Consider the following 15,917-nt stretch of genomic DNA (forward strand, 5'->3'; position numbering starts at 1 on the left):
GTGTTCTAATCTTCCTGCAACCGAGTTCACGACCGAACCGCCCATTGCACGTTAGAACCTTATGTACCTCAATGGTTAGAAATCATGTTTGCTTTTGTCAATTTGTGAGAAGCTCTTCAACTGTTGAAATATATTAAAATGGCTGATGAAGACAAGCTTCAGCCGTTAATGTTTCTTATGACCTATATGCTGATGAAGCGCCGAAGAGACATAAACAACGCGGATACACAGAGACTCAATGAGGTGAAGAGACGTATCCGCCACAGACAATACTTCTTCCAAAGACAGAGGCGAATGCTCATGGTACTGTAATCTGATAAAGCTAAACCAAGCCATTTATATTAAAGTTCATTGGACTGCGTTCCATACACGAATAGCTAAACGCACACGCATAAACAAAGCAATAAACTCTGTCACATAAGACGTTCAACCGTGTTTCAACCAAAGTTCTAATTTCTTAGTGGTTGTAAACGTCAAATTAAGAAGTGTTTAAGGTTACGTTTAGGCATTAACTCCGAACGGTGAAGGTTTTGGATAGGCTTGAAACGAAAGTCTCAAAAGTAACTTTATATTGCTGGATTCAGACATGTAACATTTTGCACCAGATGCAGATACTTACCAGTCCACAATGAACTAGCAAAACTTACTTTAACAGCGCCAATAAGCAATAAATCACGAGGGCGTGTGGTATATGGCCAATCAGTGGCAATTTTAGCATGTAAATCTTGGAGGGGCAAACCTCATTTTTGCCATGCCAGCATGGCACAACACTACACAATACATGAATTGCACTATAACGGTGACAAACGGTGCCCACAAACTGTTAGGGCTTTACAGTGCCTTCGGAAAGTATTCAGACTCCTTGACATTTTTCACATTTTGTTAGGTTACAGCCTAATTGTAAAATGTATTTAAAAAATGTATTTAAAAAAAGCTCATCAATCTACACACAATTAAAATGACAAAGCAAAAACAAGTTTAGAATTTTTTGCTATTTAATAAAAATTAAAAAACTATCACATTTACATAAGTATTAATACCCTTTACTCAATACTTTGTTGAAGCATCGATTACAGCCTCAAGTCTTCTCGGGTATGACGCTACAAGCTTGGTACACCTGTATTTGGATAGTTTTTCCCATTCTCTGCAGATCCTCTCAAGCTCTGTCAGGTTGGATGGGGAGTGTTGCTGCACAGCTATTTTCAGGTCTCTTCTGGGATTTTTGACCGGGTTCAAGTCTGGGCTCTGGCTGGGCCACTCAAGGAAATTCGGAGACTTGTCCCGAAGCCACTCCTGCGTTGTCTTGGCTGTGTGCTTAGGGTCGTTGTCCTGTTGGAAGATGAACCTTCTCCTCAGTCTGAGGTCCTAAGCTCTCTGGAGCAGGTTTTCATCAAGGAACTCTCTGTACTTTGCTCCGTTCATCTTTGCCTCAATCCTGACTAGTCTCCCAGTCCCTGCCCGTGAAAAACATCCCCACAGCATGATGCTGCCACCACCATGCTTCACCGTAGGGATGGGGCCAGGCTTCCTCCAGACATGACTATTGGCATTCAGGCCAATGAGTTCAATCTTGGTTTCATCAGACCAGAGAATCTTCTTTCTCATGGTCTGAGAGTCTTTAGGTGCCTTTTGGCAAACTCCAAGCGGGATGTTGTACCTTTTACTGAGGAGTGGCTTCCGTCTGGCTACTCTACCATAAAGGCTTGATTGGTGGAGTGCTGCAGAGATGGTTGGTCTTCTGGAAGGTTCTCCCATCTCCACAGAGGAACTCTGGAGTTATGTCAGAGTGACCATCGGGTTCTTGGTCACCTCCCTGACCAAGACCTTTCTCCCCTGATTGCTCAGTTTGCCCAGGCGGCCAGCTCAAGGAAGAGACTTGGTGGTTACAAACTTCTTCCATTTAAGAATGATGAAGGCCACTGTGTTCTTGGGGACCTTCAATTCTGCAGGAATGTTTTGGTACCTTTCCCCAGATCTGTGCCTCGACACAATCCTGTCTCGGAGCTCTATGGACAATTCCTCATGGCTTGGTTTTTGCTCTGACATGCACTGTTAACTGTGGGACCTTATCTAGACAGGTGTGTGCCTTTCCAAATCATGTCCAATCAATTGAATTTACCACATGTCCAATCAAGTTGTAGAAACATCTTAAGGATGATCAATGGAAACAGGGTGCACCTGAGCTCAATTTTTTGTCTCATAGCAAAGGTTCTGAATACTTATATAAAAACGGTATTTCTGTTTTTTATTTTTAATAACTTTGCAAACATTTCTAAAAACCTCTTGGCTTTGTCATTATGGGGTTTTGTGTGTAGATTGATGAGTATTTATTTATTTATTTAATCCATTTTAGAATAAGGCTGTAACGTAACAAAATGTGGAAAAAGTAAATGGGTCTGAATACTTTCCAAAGGCACTGTTCATAAAGATGTCTCAACAGCAGAGCTTTCTTTTCAGCACCATGGAGTGAATCCTTACCACCACTACAACTGGCTATTGGCGGAGCCTTGTCTGGCAGCGAAACGGTTCATTTAGCCTCATTTACTGCCTTTTTAAAAAAACATAGCTGATATGGCTGACTTGCTTAACTTCTCTGATCTACCGATACGAGTTTGAATTCGACAACATACGGTGTTCGCCACAAATAGTCATATTAAACATTCCTGAAAATACAAGGGGCTCACATGCTTCAAAAGCCTAGAATCTTGCTAATCCAACTGCGTTGTCAGATTTAAAAAAGGATTTACTGCGAAAGAATACGATGCGATTATCTGAGCACAGACCCCCTATCAAACTACTTGTTCAACCAGCACTTGCGTAACAAAATCACAGATTGCATTGAAATAAATTGTTTACCTTTGAAGATCTTGCTCTGTTTGCAATCCCAAGGCTCATTGTTACACAATGAATGGTCTTTTGTTCTGTTAAATCCATTTTTTATAGCCTAACACAAAACATTTTGTGAACGCTTATCTCGTTGAATTTCGTGTCATTCAATTTTCGACTAAACATCCTACGTAAAATACACAGACTATACCTGACTTTATCCAGTCATGTTTGATTTCCTTGCAATCAACTGTTTGTTTGTAACACAACCAAACCTGATGGGTCATTTCGCGGGACGTATTGACCCGAAAAAAAACGATTGGAAGATAACAAGTGACGAGCTCATTGTGCACCAATTATATGACCACTGTCTCGTTGATTGACTGTATTTTAACCCAATGACCACTGATCGTCTTGAAATCTAGCTGGGTAGATAGCCAATGGGCTGATGTAAGCGGCAATATGCAATGGTTGTGTGTTGGAAGACCAACCCATGTCGTAAACTCCAGCGTAAAGAGAGTCATTCGCTATTGAAGTTTTATTCCGGAAGGAGCTACGCATTGTACGCACAGCGTTGTTTTTGGTAAACGCGCAGATTCAGCTGTTTATATATCAATCAGTATAGCGACTAAGTCAGGGAAAGCTAAATCTAAGTCTAGCTGTACAGATGTACACACAATTTTAGAAGAAATTGATCGGAAAAGTGAGACAGAGATTGTTGTAGGACGATTCATTTAGCGATTCCCAAGTGGAGGAATATTTTTTTAATTGAGAGGACACCGTTGTAGCCACTATGTATTTTGAGTTGAGCTTATTTTTTTATTTTTACAGGGACAGTGCACATTAATCAACGTTTCAGTAAAAGTGCCGGTTTTAGCCAGCCGGCTAATTTTCAACCGCAGTCCCTGGGCAGGTTATTAAAAACAATTACAATATAGACAATAGTAACATAGAACAAGCAAGACATAGCAACATAGGACAAGCAAGACATAGCATACAGACAGAGAAACATAGAACAAAAAGCAGCAAGACAAAATTCATAAAAGCAACAAAGTGTTTCCACACCTCACAAGCTACAGACAACAGACAACATGGAAAGCGGCAACACACAGCTAGGGACCATGTTCACAAATCTGATTGACCTTTAGCCATGTCTTCAAGCATTTTGTGAAAGTGTGATATGTGGTGCAGTTATGTGTGTCTGATGGCAGTGTATTCCAGACATGGGAAGCTCTCACAGAGAATGCAGATTTACTAAAGGTGCTTTTCCTTAGGGGAACTATACAGTCACCTCTCATGGCAGACCTTGTGGATCTGCTGCCATATGTCTGGGTTTTCTGTTTAACAAAAATATTGAGTGGAGGGGGAGCCAGGCCATTAAGGATCTTGAATACAAGACATGCGTCGGTGTATTGCACAAGATTTTCCCAACTCGAGCTCATGCTTTCTAAGGATGTGACAATGATGATGGCTGTTGGGCTTCCTATCAAGCACTTTGAGAGCCTGTTTGTAGACAGACTGAATAGGTTTTAATGTTGTACAGCAAGCTTGGGCCCAACTAGTCAAGCAGTATGTTAAGTGGGGGAATATCATAGATTCGAAGTACAGTTTTGCTACCTCTGTAGTCAAACAATTTCGTATAAATCGGAAATTAGCTAGGTTGAATTTGGTTATTTGAATTACCTTTTTCACATGCTTTTTAAAAGAGAGGTTGGAATCAAGTATGATGCCAAGGTATTTAAAATTGGATACCACCTGGAGCTTCTCCCCTGACACATAGACATCTGGCTCAGTATAATCTGTAAAGTGACTGCAGAAGAGGAACAACGTCACTGTTTTTGACTGGTACGTTCTTCTCATGCTAATGCCGTTGTTTGAAATTAATAATATAAAATATATTTGTGAAATGAAATTGCCTATGAGGCTGTTGAGGGGAGGGCAGGCCCACAACAATAGCCAAAGTGAAATGGAGACAGTAGATACAGCTGGTCTGTTGTAATATAATAGAGACAGTAGATCTAGCTGAAATGTCATAATATAAAAGAGACAGTAGATGTAGCAGGTCTATAATAATATATTCAACCTTATGTTCCATGTACTCTATATATATATATATATCTGTTTATTATAACTCAGCAGCACAATATTGTGTAGAGCTTTGGCAAAGTGGGTGATGTTATATCCTTCCTGTTTGGCCCTGTCCGGGGGTATCATCGGATGGGGCCACAGTGTCTCCTGACCCCTCCTGTCTCAGCTTCCAGTATTTATGCTGCAGTAGTTTATGTGTCGGGGGGCTAGGGTCAGTTTGTTATATCTGGAGTACTTCTTCTGTCTTATCCGGTGTCCTGTGTGAATTTAAGTATGCTCTAATTCTCTTTTTCTCTCTCTCGGAGGACCTGAGCCCTAGGACCATGCGTCAGGACTACCTGGCATGATGACTCCTCGCTGTCCCCAGTCCACCTGGCCTTGCTGCTGTTCCAGTTTCAACTGTTCTGCCTGTGGCTATGGAACCCTAAACTGTTCATATTTACTCTTGAGGTGCTGTCCTGTTGCATCCTCTACAACTACTGTGATTATTATTATTTGACCCTGCGTGTCATCTATGAACGTTTGAAAATCTCGGCCATGTTCTGTTATAATCTCCACCCGGCACAGCCAGAAGAGGACTGGCCACCCCTCATAGCCTGGTTCCTCTCTAGGTTTCTTCCTAGGTTTTGGCCTTTCTAGGGAGTCTTTCCTAGCCACCGTGCTTCTACACCTGCATTGCTTGCTGTTTGGGGTTTTAGGCTGGGTTTCTGTACAACACTTTGAGATATTAGCTGATGTACGAAGGGCTCTATAAATACATTTGATTTGATAGAGGACTGAGGGTCTTCCAAATATTGAAAGTGTGCAAATAGTTAACCATGTTATTTTGTAAATGTATATATATTTTTTCTCCATTTTTGGGGGGGTGTGTTAGAATACCATTTTGGCATTTTGTATATAGTTATTTGTATACCTTCACCAATTTGGCCCCTTGGGTACATTTGGGCTACTTGTGTGGGACACCTGGGTGACTTCATGATAAATGTCATGTAGCACACTCATTTTGGAAGTTATTCTGAAACTTTGCACAAGTACTGTTGCCCTCTTATATTTTTTGCTGAAATTGTCCCCATCATCCTATCTGAATGTTTATTTTATCTTGTTCATTTTAAAGATGATGATATAAAAATAAAAAACATGTTTTTTTTTTCATTTTATTATCTAAACCAGATCTATTGTGTTATATTCTCCTACATTCAATTAACATTTACAAAAACTCTAGACATACAAAAAAAACTAGACAATACAAAAACTAGCGTACCCACCCTAGTCACACCCTGACCTAACCAAAATATAGAGAAACAGAGATATCTCAGGTCAGGGCATTACAGTACCCCCCACCCCCACCCGGTTTTAAACCACCCGGTTTATAATACTGATTTGTATCACTGGTGAAAACAAAGACCCCCCCCTCTCTGTCTCTCCCTCTTTCTCTCTCCAGATGCTGACAGCTCGAGACGTGCGCTGCAGCTGTGACATCCGTACCCGACCCTGGACCAGCACGGAGTACACTGATTGGTGGGAGCGGGTAGTGTTGACTGAGTTCCAGCCCTCTGATTGGCTGGAGAAGTTCCGCATGAGCCGGGAGACCTTCTTCTTCCTGTGTGGCAAGCTGAAACCCCGCCTGGCTCGCCAGGACACCCACTTCCGCCGGGCGCTTCCGCTGGAGAAGCGTGTGGCGGTTGCCCTGTGGCGGCTGGCGTCCAACATTGAGTACCGCACCATCAGTGGGCTGTTTGGCGTGGGCAGCTCCACGGTGTGTAAGTGTGTGAGGGACGTTTGTCACGCCATCGTCACACTACTCCGGCCCGTCTACCTATGCTCGCCCAGCGTACAGGAAGTAGAAGACTCTGCACGTCACTTCCTATCTCGCTGGGGCTTCCCTCACTGCGTGGGCGCCGTGGCAACCCTCCACACTGCCATCCTCACGCCGTCCGCTAACGTGGCCAACTACGCCAACCCAGACGGGTGGCTCTCTGTGGTCTCCCAGGTAGGACAGGACCTCTGCTGCAATAAATAGCCCGGGCTTTTATTTGCTTCAATCGCTGAACACAGCCAGCTCTTATTAGAGACAAGCTTCTAAATGAGCCAAGTGTCTATTTTTGCTCAATAAAATGTTGAAAAGACTATCACGCCATTTATTGTGACCAGTATGACCAATATAAACATTAGAATAACATCCTTCGCAGATCAGACTTGCAAAGACTAGGCTGCCTATCATAAACCCCAGATTTTGCGGTTCAGCACCATGGAGAGCGTGTGCCTATAACAATTCATTTAGACACACATTTGCTGAAATTTGTGCCGATGCCCGGCTATTGAAAGGGTCAGGTGGCTATTTGAGAGTGTTACAGTATATGGTTGTGTCTGACTGCCTGTCTGTCTGTGAGATAGTAACATTCATCTGCCTGTCTGTGAGGTAGTAACACTCCTATCTGTCTGTTAGGTGGCTGTGAACGGGCTGGGTCAGTTCTGGGACGTCTGTGCTGGTTTCCCTGGCAGCACTGAGCCGACAGCCATCTTGCAGAACTCAGCACTTTGGGCGTCGGCCTCTGAGGGCGTGCTGTCACCTGACCCACCCCCGAGCTTCATGGGAAAACCCCTGAGGTATCATTGGTATTATGATTTACCCTTTTAGATAGTGCTATCATTATTACTTGTATAAGTATGAGCAGTAATAGTAGTCCAGTGATACAATTACTATTGTTATCCCTCTGGTGACCTGTGTCCTACCAGCCTAATAGACTGAGAGCGCATTGTCTTGTCCAGATATGTGTTGTTGGGGGAGTCAGGGTACCCCCTCCAGCCCTGGCTGATGAAGGCCTATTCCAAGAAGGAGGAGGATGATGTGGAGGAGGAAGGAGGGCACGAGGAGGCCCGGAGGGCCTTCAACCAGGCAGGTTTTATTTTCAACAACGTAAAACAGAATCACTCATGGATTAAACTCAAAGTAGTAATGTAGTAGTGTTAAAAAAAAGAATAATCCCAATTTCAGTGAACATTTCAGACGTTTTACACAGTTGTGAGCTAAATTTACACATTAGACTGTAGTAGACCCAGAGTTTTGCTGCAGTAAATAAAAAATGTAAAAAAATAGTTGATCAACGTTTAACCTGGTTACTTTGTCTCCTGCTGTAGCGATTTGTGCGGGCGTGGCGTGGGGCGGCAACGGCGCTTCTTCGCCTGCGGGCGCGTTGGCAATGCCTGAGCAAGAGGAACGACTGCAGCCTGGACGTGGTGCCCACCATGATCCTGGCCTGCTGCATCCTGCATAACGTGTGTGAGGCCCATGGAGATTTGTTCCGGGGGGAATGGCATGGCGAGGTGACCAAGGGTGAGAACCCCCAGCCTGGTCACACTGCGGCCCGCGCCCCCTCTCCCTCTGGAACTTCAGACCACCTCCAGGGTGAGGAGGTCAGAAAATTGTTCTGTCACTACTTCCAGCAGTCACAACTACAACAACAGGACTAATGGAATGGACAGTGTTGTGATGGGGAAAGAGAGGGAAAAAATATAGAATTCTCCACAAGATTCTCATGACTGTATACATAGCTCTGGCCAGCATTCCAGTTACTGTCCCTACAATCTCTATCAGCCTGTATTCATAAAGCATCTCAGAATAGTAGGTAGTGCTGATCTAAGATCAGCTTGGCCTTTTTAGATCATAGTGAACAAGATTATGGACAGGGGGGACCTGATCCTAGATCTGCACTCCTATTCTGAGATACTTTCTCTCTCTCTCGTGCAACTCCTCTCTGTTCTGTTACTGTTTTTTGGGGGTTTTGTTCTCTCGTAGGTTGTTAGTGTGTCTAAATAGTTGTGTAGCTCAGTGTTCATGTGCATATGGTGTATATAGTCATGCTTTTTATTGATGCACAATACAAGTTACATTTTCTGTTCTGTCTGTCACTACATTTGTATCTATGGTTACACTGACATTGTTCTATGCCCCGATTTAAAAAAGAAAAAAAATAGAATATTGTTCTAGCTACCTAGTACATACACTGCACTTTTTGTAGCTGTAAATAAGATCTACTGTCTCCAATCTCCTACTCTTCCTCTACTGGAAGAAATCCTAGGGGAAACACTTCCAGCTGACGGAGCTGCCCTCTTAGCAGAGAATGTGGACATTCTTGTCTTTCTGAAAAATAACTTTCAAATAGAATGACTGTCACTGAATATAAGCTGAAGGTGAGCAGGCCTAAAATGCATTCGGAAAGTATTCAGACCTCTACTTTTGACACATTTTGTTACATTGCAGCCTTATTTAAAAAGAAATATACAATAATTATTCTCATCAATCTACATACAATACCCCATAATGACAAAGCGAAAATGTTTTTTTCTGAATGTTTGTACATTTATTACGAATAAAAACAGAAATACCTTACATAAGTATTCAGACCCTTTGCTATGAGACTTGAAATTGAGCTCAGGTGCATCCTGTTTCCATTGATCATCCTTGAGATGTTTCTACAACTTGATTGGAGTCCACCTGTGGTAAATTAAATTGATTGGATATGATTTGGACAAGCACACAGTTGACAGTGCATGTCAGAGCAAAAACCAAGCCATGAGGTCGAAGGAATTGTCCTTACAGCTCCGAGACAGGATTGTGTCGCGGCACAGATCTAGGGAAGAGTACAAAAAAACATCTGCAGACTTGAAAGTCCCCAAGAACACAGTGGCCTCCATCATTCTTAAATTGAAGAAGTTTGGAACCACCAAGACTCTTCCCAGAGCTGACCACCCGGCCAAACTGAGCAATCGGGGGAGAAGGGTCTTGGTCAGGGAGATGACCGAGAACCCGATGGTCACTCTGACAAAGCTCCAGAGTTCCTCTGTGGAGATAGCAGAACCTTCCAGAAGGACAACCATCTCTGCAGCACTCCAACAATCAGGCCTTTATGGTAGAGTGGCCATACAGAAGCAACACCTCAGTAAAAGGCACATGACAGCCCACTTGGAGTTTGCCAAAAGGCACCTAAAGGACTCAGACCATGAGAAACGAGATTCTCTGATCTGATGAAACCAAGATGCAACTTTGGCCTGAAAGCCAAGCATCAAATCTGGAAGAAACCTGGCCCCATCCCTACGGTGAAGCATGGTGGTGGTGGCAACATCATGCTGTGGGGATGTTTTTCAGCGGCAGGGACTGGGAGACTAGTCAGGATTGAGGGAAAGATGAACGGAGCAAAGTACAGAGAGATCCTTGATGAAAACCTGCTCCAGGGCATTCAGGGCATCAGACTGGGGCAAAGGTTCACCTTCCAACAGAACAGCAACCCTAGGCACATAGTCTCTGAATATCCTTGAGTGGCACAGCCAGAGCCCGGACTTGAACCCGTATTGTGTGTAGATTGATGAAAGGAAAACATAATTAAATAAAAATTTTAATAAGGCTGTAACGTAGCAAAATGTGGAAAAAGTCAAGGGGCTTGAATACTTTCCGTGATTTGAATTGATTGTGGTCTACTGCAGTTAAATGTATGTTGTAATGAACATGATTTCCCTTCTGTGCCGAACACCCGTTATACCCCTAGACAAGACCTTTTACAACATTTTAGTAATTAGCAGACGCTCTTATCCAGAGCGGCATACAATAGCAATTAGGGTTAAGTGCCTTGCTCAAGGGCAGATCAACATATTTTTCACCTAGTCGGTTCAGGGATTCTAACCAGCAACCTTTCTGTTACTGGTACAACTCTTAACTGCTAGGCTACCTTCCATCTTTAACCCAGCTGCAGACTGGCTTCACAGAGCGATAAATAAGGGGGATCCTCCCCACTGGCGTTGTGAAACTCAGGACCCCACTAGAACCAATGAGAGTTCTCCTGGTGCAGCCTGGCCTGCAGGCCGGGATTCAGGAGCACTGAGGTGTCGTAGCTCTCAGGGGCCCTGCCCCTGACCACGGTGTAGTCCAGCCTCTCTTGTTCTTATAAAGCACCACTGGTCCAGGAGCCTTCTGGAGATGTCTGTCCATCTGATCTGGGCTCTCCCTCTCTGTGTGCTCTTTGTTTCCAGCTTCAGCCTGACAGTTGTTGCTCATTACCTCAGCACCCTGCAGTCCACCTTATGGACGACTACAAAAATCAGCAGCAGCGCTATCGGATTTCACCTGGCATCATTCCAGGGAGTTCCCGGAATCTTTGGATCTCCCCTAGGAGGTTGTGTGTGACCTCATAGATGTTCCGTGGGTTGTATGCAATTCCTTGTGGGTGGCTGTATGGATGGTTCTGTGTTATGTAGAGCTTGTCCACTCTGAATCCCATATAGCCTTCCTGTCTGACTCTGAATACAACTCGGCCTCTTGTTGTCCCTAGAATCCAGGGAGTTGTTGCAGCGTTTAGTGACATAAGCAAGAAGTGCTTTGTTGTGGTTGCCACTGTGGTTGAGATGTCCCAGTGTGTCGTATTCATCCCCGTCTGGATAAGGTAACATATGTTCATAGTTGTAATAGTGATGAAAGCCGTAGCCTCCCCTGTTTGGTTCGAAGGGGGGGACTTCTGATGTTGCCATCGTTGTCGAAGGCGATATTGTGAGTGAACAAGTGCAGCAGCGTGAGGCCGTAGCGAGGGGCCAACCAAAGTCAACGTAGACTTTGGTTGGCCCTTCCCTCACTACGGCCTCACGCTGCTGCACTTTTAAAGCTCCTGCTGTTCATTAGGTCTCTGATTGGATTGAGCAGATAAGAATTCCTCTTTCCAGGGTCAAAAGCGAAGTGTAAGCTGAAACGGTTGAACTAACCAGGCATATTTATGTCTAAGTCATAAAACTTTGGCAAACACTCCTTCTTTAGATTTACTGGGTGGCAGGCTTTTAGTCCAACCCTTCTCTAACAATCAGCGGCTCATCAGGACCTTTAGGTTTGGCCAGCAATGGTGGAAAGAAACCAACTCGATGAGAGATTTCTGCGATAGTGTACTATGGGTATGCGGTTGAGTTACGTTCTCTTATCTCCCATTTCTCTAACCCCCTCAACCCCCAAACCTAGTGGCCTATCAGAGCCGAACTAGGTGCAACTCCTTTGCCCACGAGGCCCTGCGTTGATAGTCCTAGTCCTAGAGGGTTGCTACAATATAAACAAATATATAAAGACGTATAAACTATATAGAAACTATAATACCGGTACCCTGACTGTCTTACCTTGTTTATGTCTGCAGCAGGCTTGTAGTGAAGTGAGGAGACTACTGACTGAGCCTATTGACTCTGTGTTGTTTAACTTTGTCCTCTCTTTAGCTGTAGCCTCCCTCTCAACCCTCAACAGGGTTGTCACTAGTTACCACCCCGCCTACTTCTAAAATGTATCTTCTGAATAAAATGTGATTTTAAACCTAACCTTAATCCCACTGCTAAACGTATGCCTAACCTTAAATTATGACCAAAAATATTATTTTGTTTTCAGGAATTTTTATGATATAACCAAACTACAGACATAGACAGATTTATACTTTGTGGCTGTGCTATTTAGTGGAAACTCCTCAACAGTCGCCTCAGAATGGAAAGGGAATGTGATCTACGCTTGGAAAGTGAAACTCAAACTCCCGCTTCTTTCTAGTGATGTGTATCCCATCATACCCAGGTCCCATACCCATCATTGTATCCCATCATACCCAGGTCCCATACCCATCATTGTATCCCATCATACCCAGGTCCCATACCCATCATTGATGGATTTATAAACACTGCGTCTTTCCCTTGGCCTTGACTCAAATGTGTGGTTGATATTTTAAAGCTCCTACTGTTATTTTCAATTAGTTATTTATCTCAGCTTTTTCAGGGACCTGAAAGCTCTCGAGGGCCTGCCCCGTTTGAGACTATAATTATGCAATATGGCCACAAGATGTCATTACACTTCTTCAAAAGTTTTGCTCTCTACATTTGCTTTATTGTCGTGGTGGTTCTGTTTATTTATTTATTATGTTGTTGTTTTTTATATGCTGTAATGGTCTCCAAAGAAATTGTCATCAGTGTTCTAACCTATTAAAAATAGGGTACTGGGTGGTATCTTGCCCCCTGGGGGTAATTTACCCCACCCCCTGTAATTCACATTAAGACCACAAGATGTCACCAAATTATTTTCGCAACACATTTCCTGGCTGCCACTGCTCTTGCTCAGCGCATTGTTTTTATTTATTTTATTGAACCTTTATTGAACCTTTATTTAACTAGGCAAGTCCCTCTGTGTCATCACAACTTTGGGAGATATTTCAACTAAACGATTTTGAGGTAAGTTTCTCTATTATTTTTTTAATTTTGAAAAAGTTGTAGATATATTCTAATGAAGTTAGAACTATAATGTTTTTAATATACAAATAGGAACGGCTTAAGATAAATAATCCACTTGTTTAGAAAGAAAAATGTAAAAAAAATTTTTTGTAAAGTAGTAATATGTTGGATGAGTGTGGGTAACTGATCCCTGGGGGCTAGTTACCCTTTTATGGTTATGGATGGGTTTCTACCTGTCATTTAGACAATGACTAGAACAGCTAGTGCTAGTTTATCCTAACTTGCTAACTAGCAACTTCACTATCAGTAAATGCTAGCCAGCTAGTTAGTTAGCATTAGCTGCTAGGGGTGCTAGCGAGCAACCTCACTACCAATTTTGCATTGTTTGTCACTTATTTTGTACATGTTGCTGCTACTGTCTCTTATGATCGAAAAGAGCTTCTGGATATCAGAACAGCGATTACTCACCTCGAACTGGACAAAAACATTTTTTTTAATGAGTCCGACGCAAAGGATATACTGTTTCTCCGAGACCAGCCCCAAATCATTTGCGTGAGGAAAAGACAGAGGTACAGGGGATGGCGATCGGGGTTCCTTGTGAGAATTCATCTGCAAGTGGGTAACCCGTCTCTAAATCAAATCAAATTTTATTTGTCACATGCGCCGAATACAACAATACAACACTAATGTAATCTGCCTAAATGACTCGCCCCGTAGCACTCACGACGGTAGCCATGAAGTGCTTTGAAAGGCTGGTCATGGCTCACATCAACACCATCATCCTGGGAACCCTATACCCACTCCAATTTGCACACCGCCCTAACAGATCTACAGATGATGCAGTCTCAATCGCACTCTACACTGCCCTTTCCCACCTGGACAAAAGGAACACCTATGTGAGAATGATGTTCATTGACTAAAGCTCAGCGTTCAACACCATAGTGGCCACAAAGCTCATCACTAAGCTAAGGACCCTGGGACTAAACACCTCCCTCTGCAACTGGATCCTGGACTTCCTGGCAGGCCGCCCCCAGGTAATAAGGGTAGGCAACAACACATCCACCACGCTTAGTCCCCTCCTGTACTCCCCAATCACCCACGACTGCGTGGCCAAGCACGACTCCAATACCATCATTAAGTTTGCTGACGACACAACGGTGGTAGGCCTGATCACCGACAACGATGAGATAGCCTATAGGGAGGAGGTCAGGGACCTGGCAGTGTGGTGCCAAGACAACAACCTCTCTTAATGTGAGCAAGAGAAAGGAGATTATCGTGGACTACAGGAAAAGGAGGGCTAAAAGCATCCATTCATATCGACGGGGCTGTAGTGGAGCGGGTCGAGAGTTTCAAGTTCCTTGGCGTCAACATCACCAACAAACTATCATGGTTCAAACACATCAAGAAAGTCGTGAAGAAGGCCTTTCCCCCCTCGGGGACCTGATAAGATTTGGCATGTGTCCCTAGATCCTCAAAAATGTATACAGCTGCACCATCGAGAGCATCCTGACCGGTTGCATCACCCTCTGGTATAGTAACTGCTCGGCATCTGACCGCAAGGCGCTACAGAGGGTAGTGCATACAGCCCAGTACATCACTGGGGCCTACATGTACAAATTACCTTGAATAACCTGTACCCCTGCACATTGACCCGGTTCTGGTACCCGCCTGTATATAGCCTTGTTATTGTTATTTTATTGTGTTACTTTTTCTTACATTTTTTACTTTAGTTTATTTAGTAAATATTTTCTTAACTCTATTTCTTGAACTGCATTGTTAGTTAAAGGCTTTTAAGTAAGCATTGCACAGTAAGGTCTATTTGGCGCCTGTGAGAAATATGATTTGATTTGATATAGCTTGATAGCTAGCTACATTTTTAAGAGAGCATTTCAATTGGCATCTCTCCCCCTGTTTTTAGTCACAGGTGGGCTTATGAGTTGTGATCCACTTTTACTGGGGATAGCTTTATTTGTGACCTATGTACAAATTAGAATTGTGCAATAGCATAACATAAGCATTGCCACATCAATGTTACACTGAATAAATTAATTATGAGTTATTGTTATTAAATGTTATATTCCAATGTTATTAGTTATATTCCAATATTATATTCCAATTAATATATTTTTTTCTGAATTAACAACTATTGAAAAACCTTTTGCAACTGAATATCATGTTTAAAACTGTTGGGATTTAAAATCTTGCATTATTCAAATAATATGTAGTGTCATTGTACATAATGGATTGTACGGAAAAAGAACAGCAGAGAAAATGAATGTGCAGGTGAATTAAAAAGAGGAACCTTGCATCAAATCTCCTCATAGTGCGGATGTTAATGGTGACATGCAATGTGCGAATGTTGCTTTTTTGTATCGGCAATTAGACTTGTTCTTGGGGGGGCTAGTTACCACCTAGTACCCTAACGTCCATAAACTCCATCATCTAATAGCGTGCATTTGCAGTGCAAACCCGCAGATCATGAGTGGGTGGGAACTGCGATATTAATCCGTTGAATCCAGTGCCATTGAAAAAACAATACCGGTAATCACCCTAAATAGATCTATTATGAACTCTTAAGGAAATATGGCAAAAATCGGAATTATCTGTCGTTGAATTCTAGCTGTATTTTATGTGCAGTTCGTTGAATGCATCGACCTCATTTGAGTGGTTCTCAGAATCCACATCCAGAATTAAAAGACGTCCCGCCCCTTTTCCTGCTCATGTAGCGTGCAAACCCACTGTCACTCACTTTGGTTGCCTAGTACCCTCCTGGC

General features: G+C 43.1%; 1 protein-coding gene across 2 annotated transcripts; it reads left to right on the top strand.

Moving 5' to 3' along the window:
* Positions 1–9,123, top strand: LOC112266386 (protein ALP1-like). Of its 2 annotated transcripts, none has more exons than XM_024443817.2 (5): positions 1–303; positions 6,356–6,904; positions 7,361–7,521; positions 7,684–7,810; positions 8,053–9,123. In XM_024443817.2, exons 1-5 carry the CDS (start codon positions 139–141, stop codon positions 8,383–8,385), a joined length of 1,335 nt encoding a protein of 444 aa, XP_024299585.1. In that variant the 5' UTR covers positions 1–138; the 3' UTR covers positions 8,386–9,123. The 2 variants fall into 2 exon arrangements, with proteins under 2 accessions (XP_024299585.1, XP_024299586.1); XM_024443818.2 differs by having other exon boundaries at positions 1–243.
* Positions 9,124–15,917: the final 6,794 nt, after the last annotated feature.

This window comes from Oncorhynchus tshawytscha, linkage group LG14 (genome assembly GCF_018296145.1).
Source record: "Oncorhynchus tshawytscha isolate Ot180627B linkage group LG14, Otsh_v2.0, whole genome shotgun sequence".
Lineage (NCBI taxonomy): Eukaryota > Metazoa > Chordata > Actinopteri > Salmoniformes > Salmonidae > Oncorhynchus > Oncorhynchus tshawytscha.

Excerpts from the sequence above, each read along its gene's own strand:
- LOC112266386 (XM_024443817.2), top strand. The coding sequence starts at position 139 with ATGGCTGATGAAGACAAGCTTCAGCCGTTAATGTTTCTTATGACCTAT. Across the intron at positions 304-6,355 it reads GACAGAGGCGAATGCTCATG|ATGCTGACAGCTCGAGACGT; the intron begins GTACTGTAATCT and ends TTCTCTCTCCAG. Across the intron at positions 7,811-8,052 it reads CCCGGAGGGCCTTCAACCAG|CGATTTGTGCGGGCGTGGCG; the intron begins GCAGGTTTTATT and ends CTCCTGCTGTAG.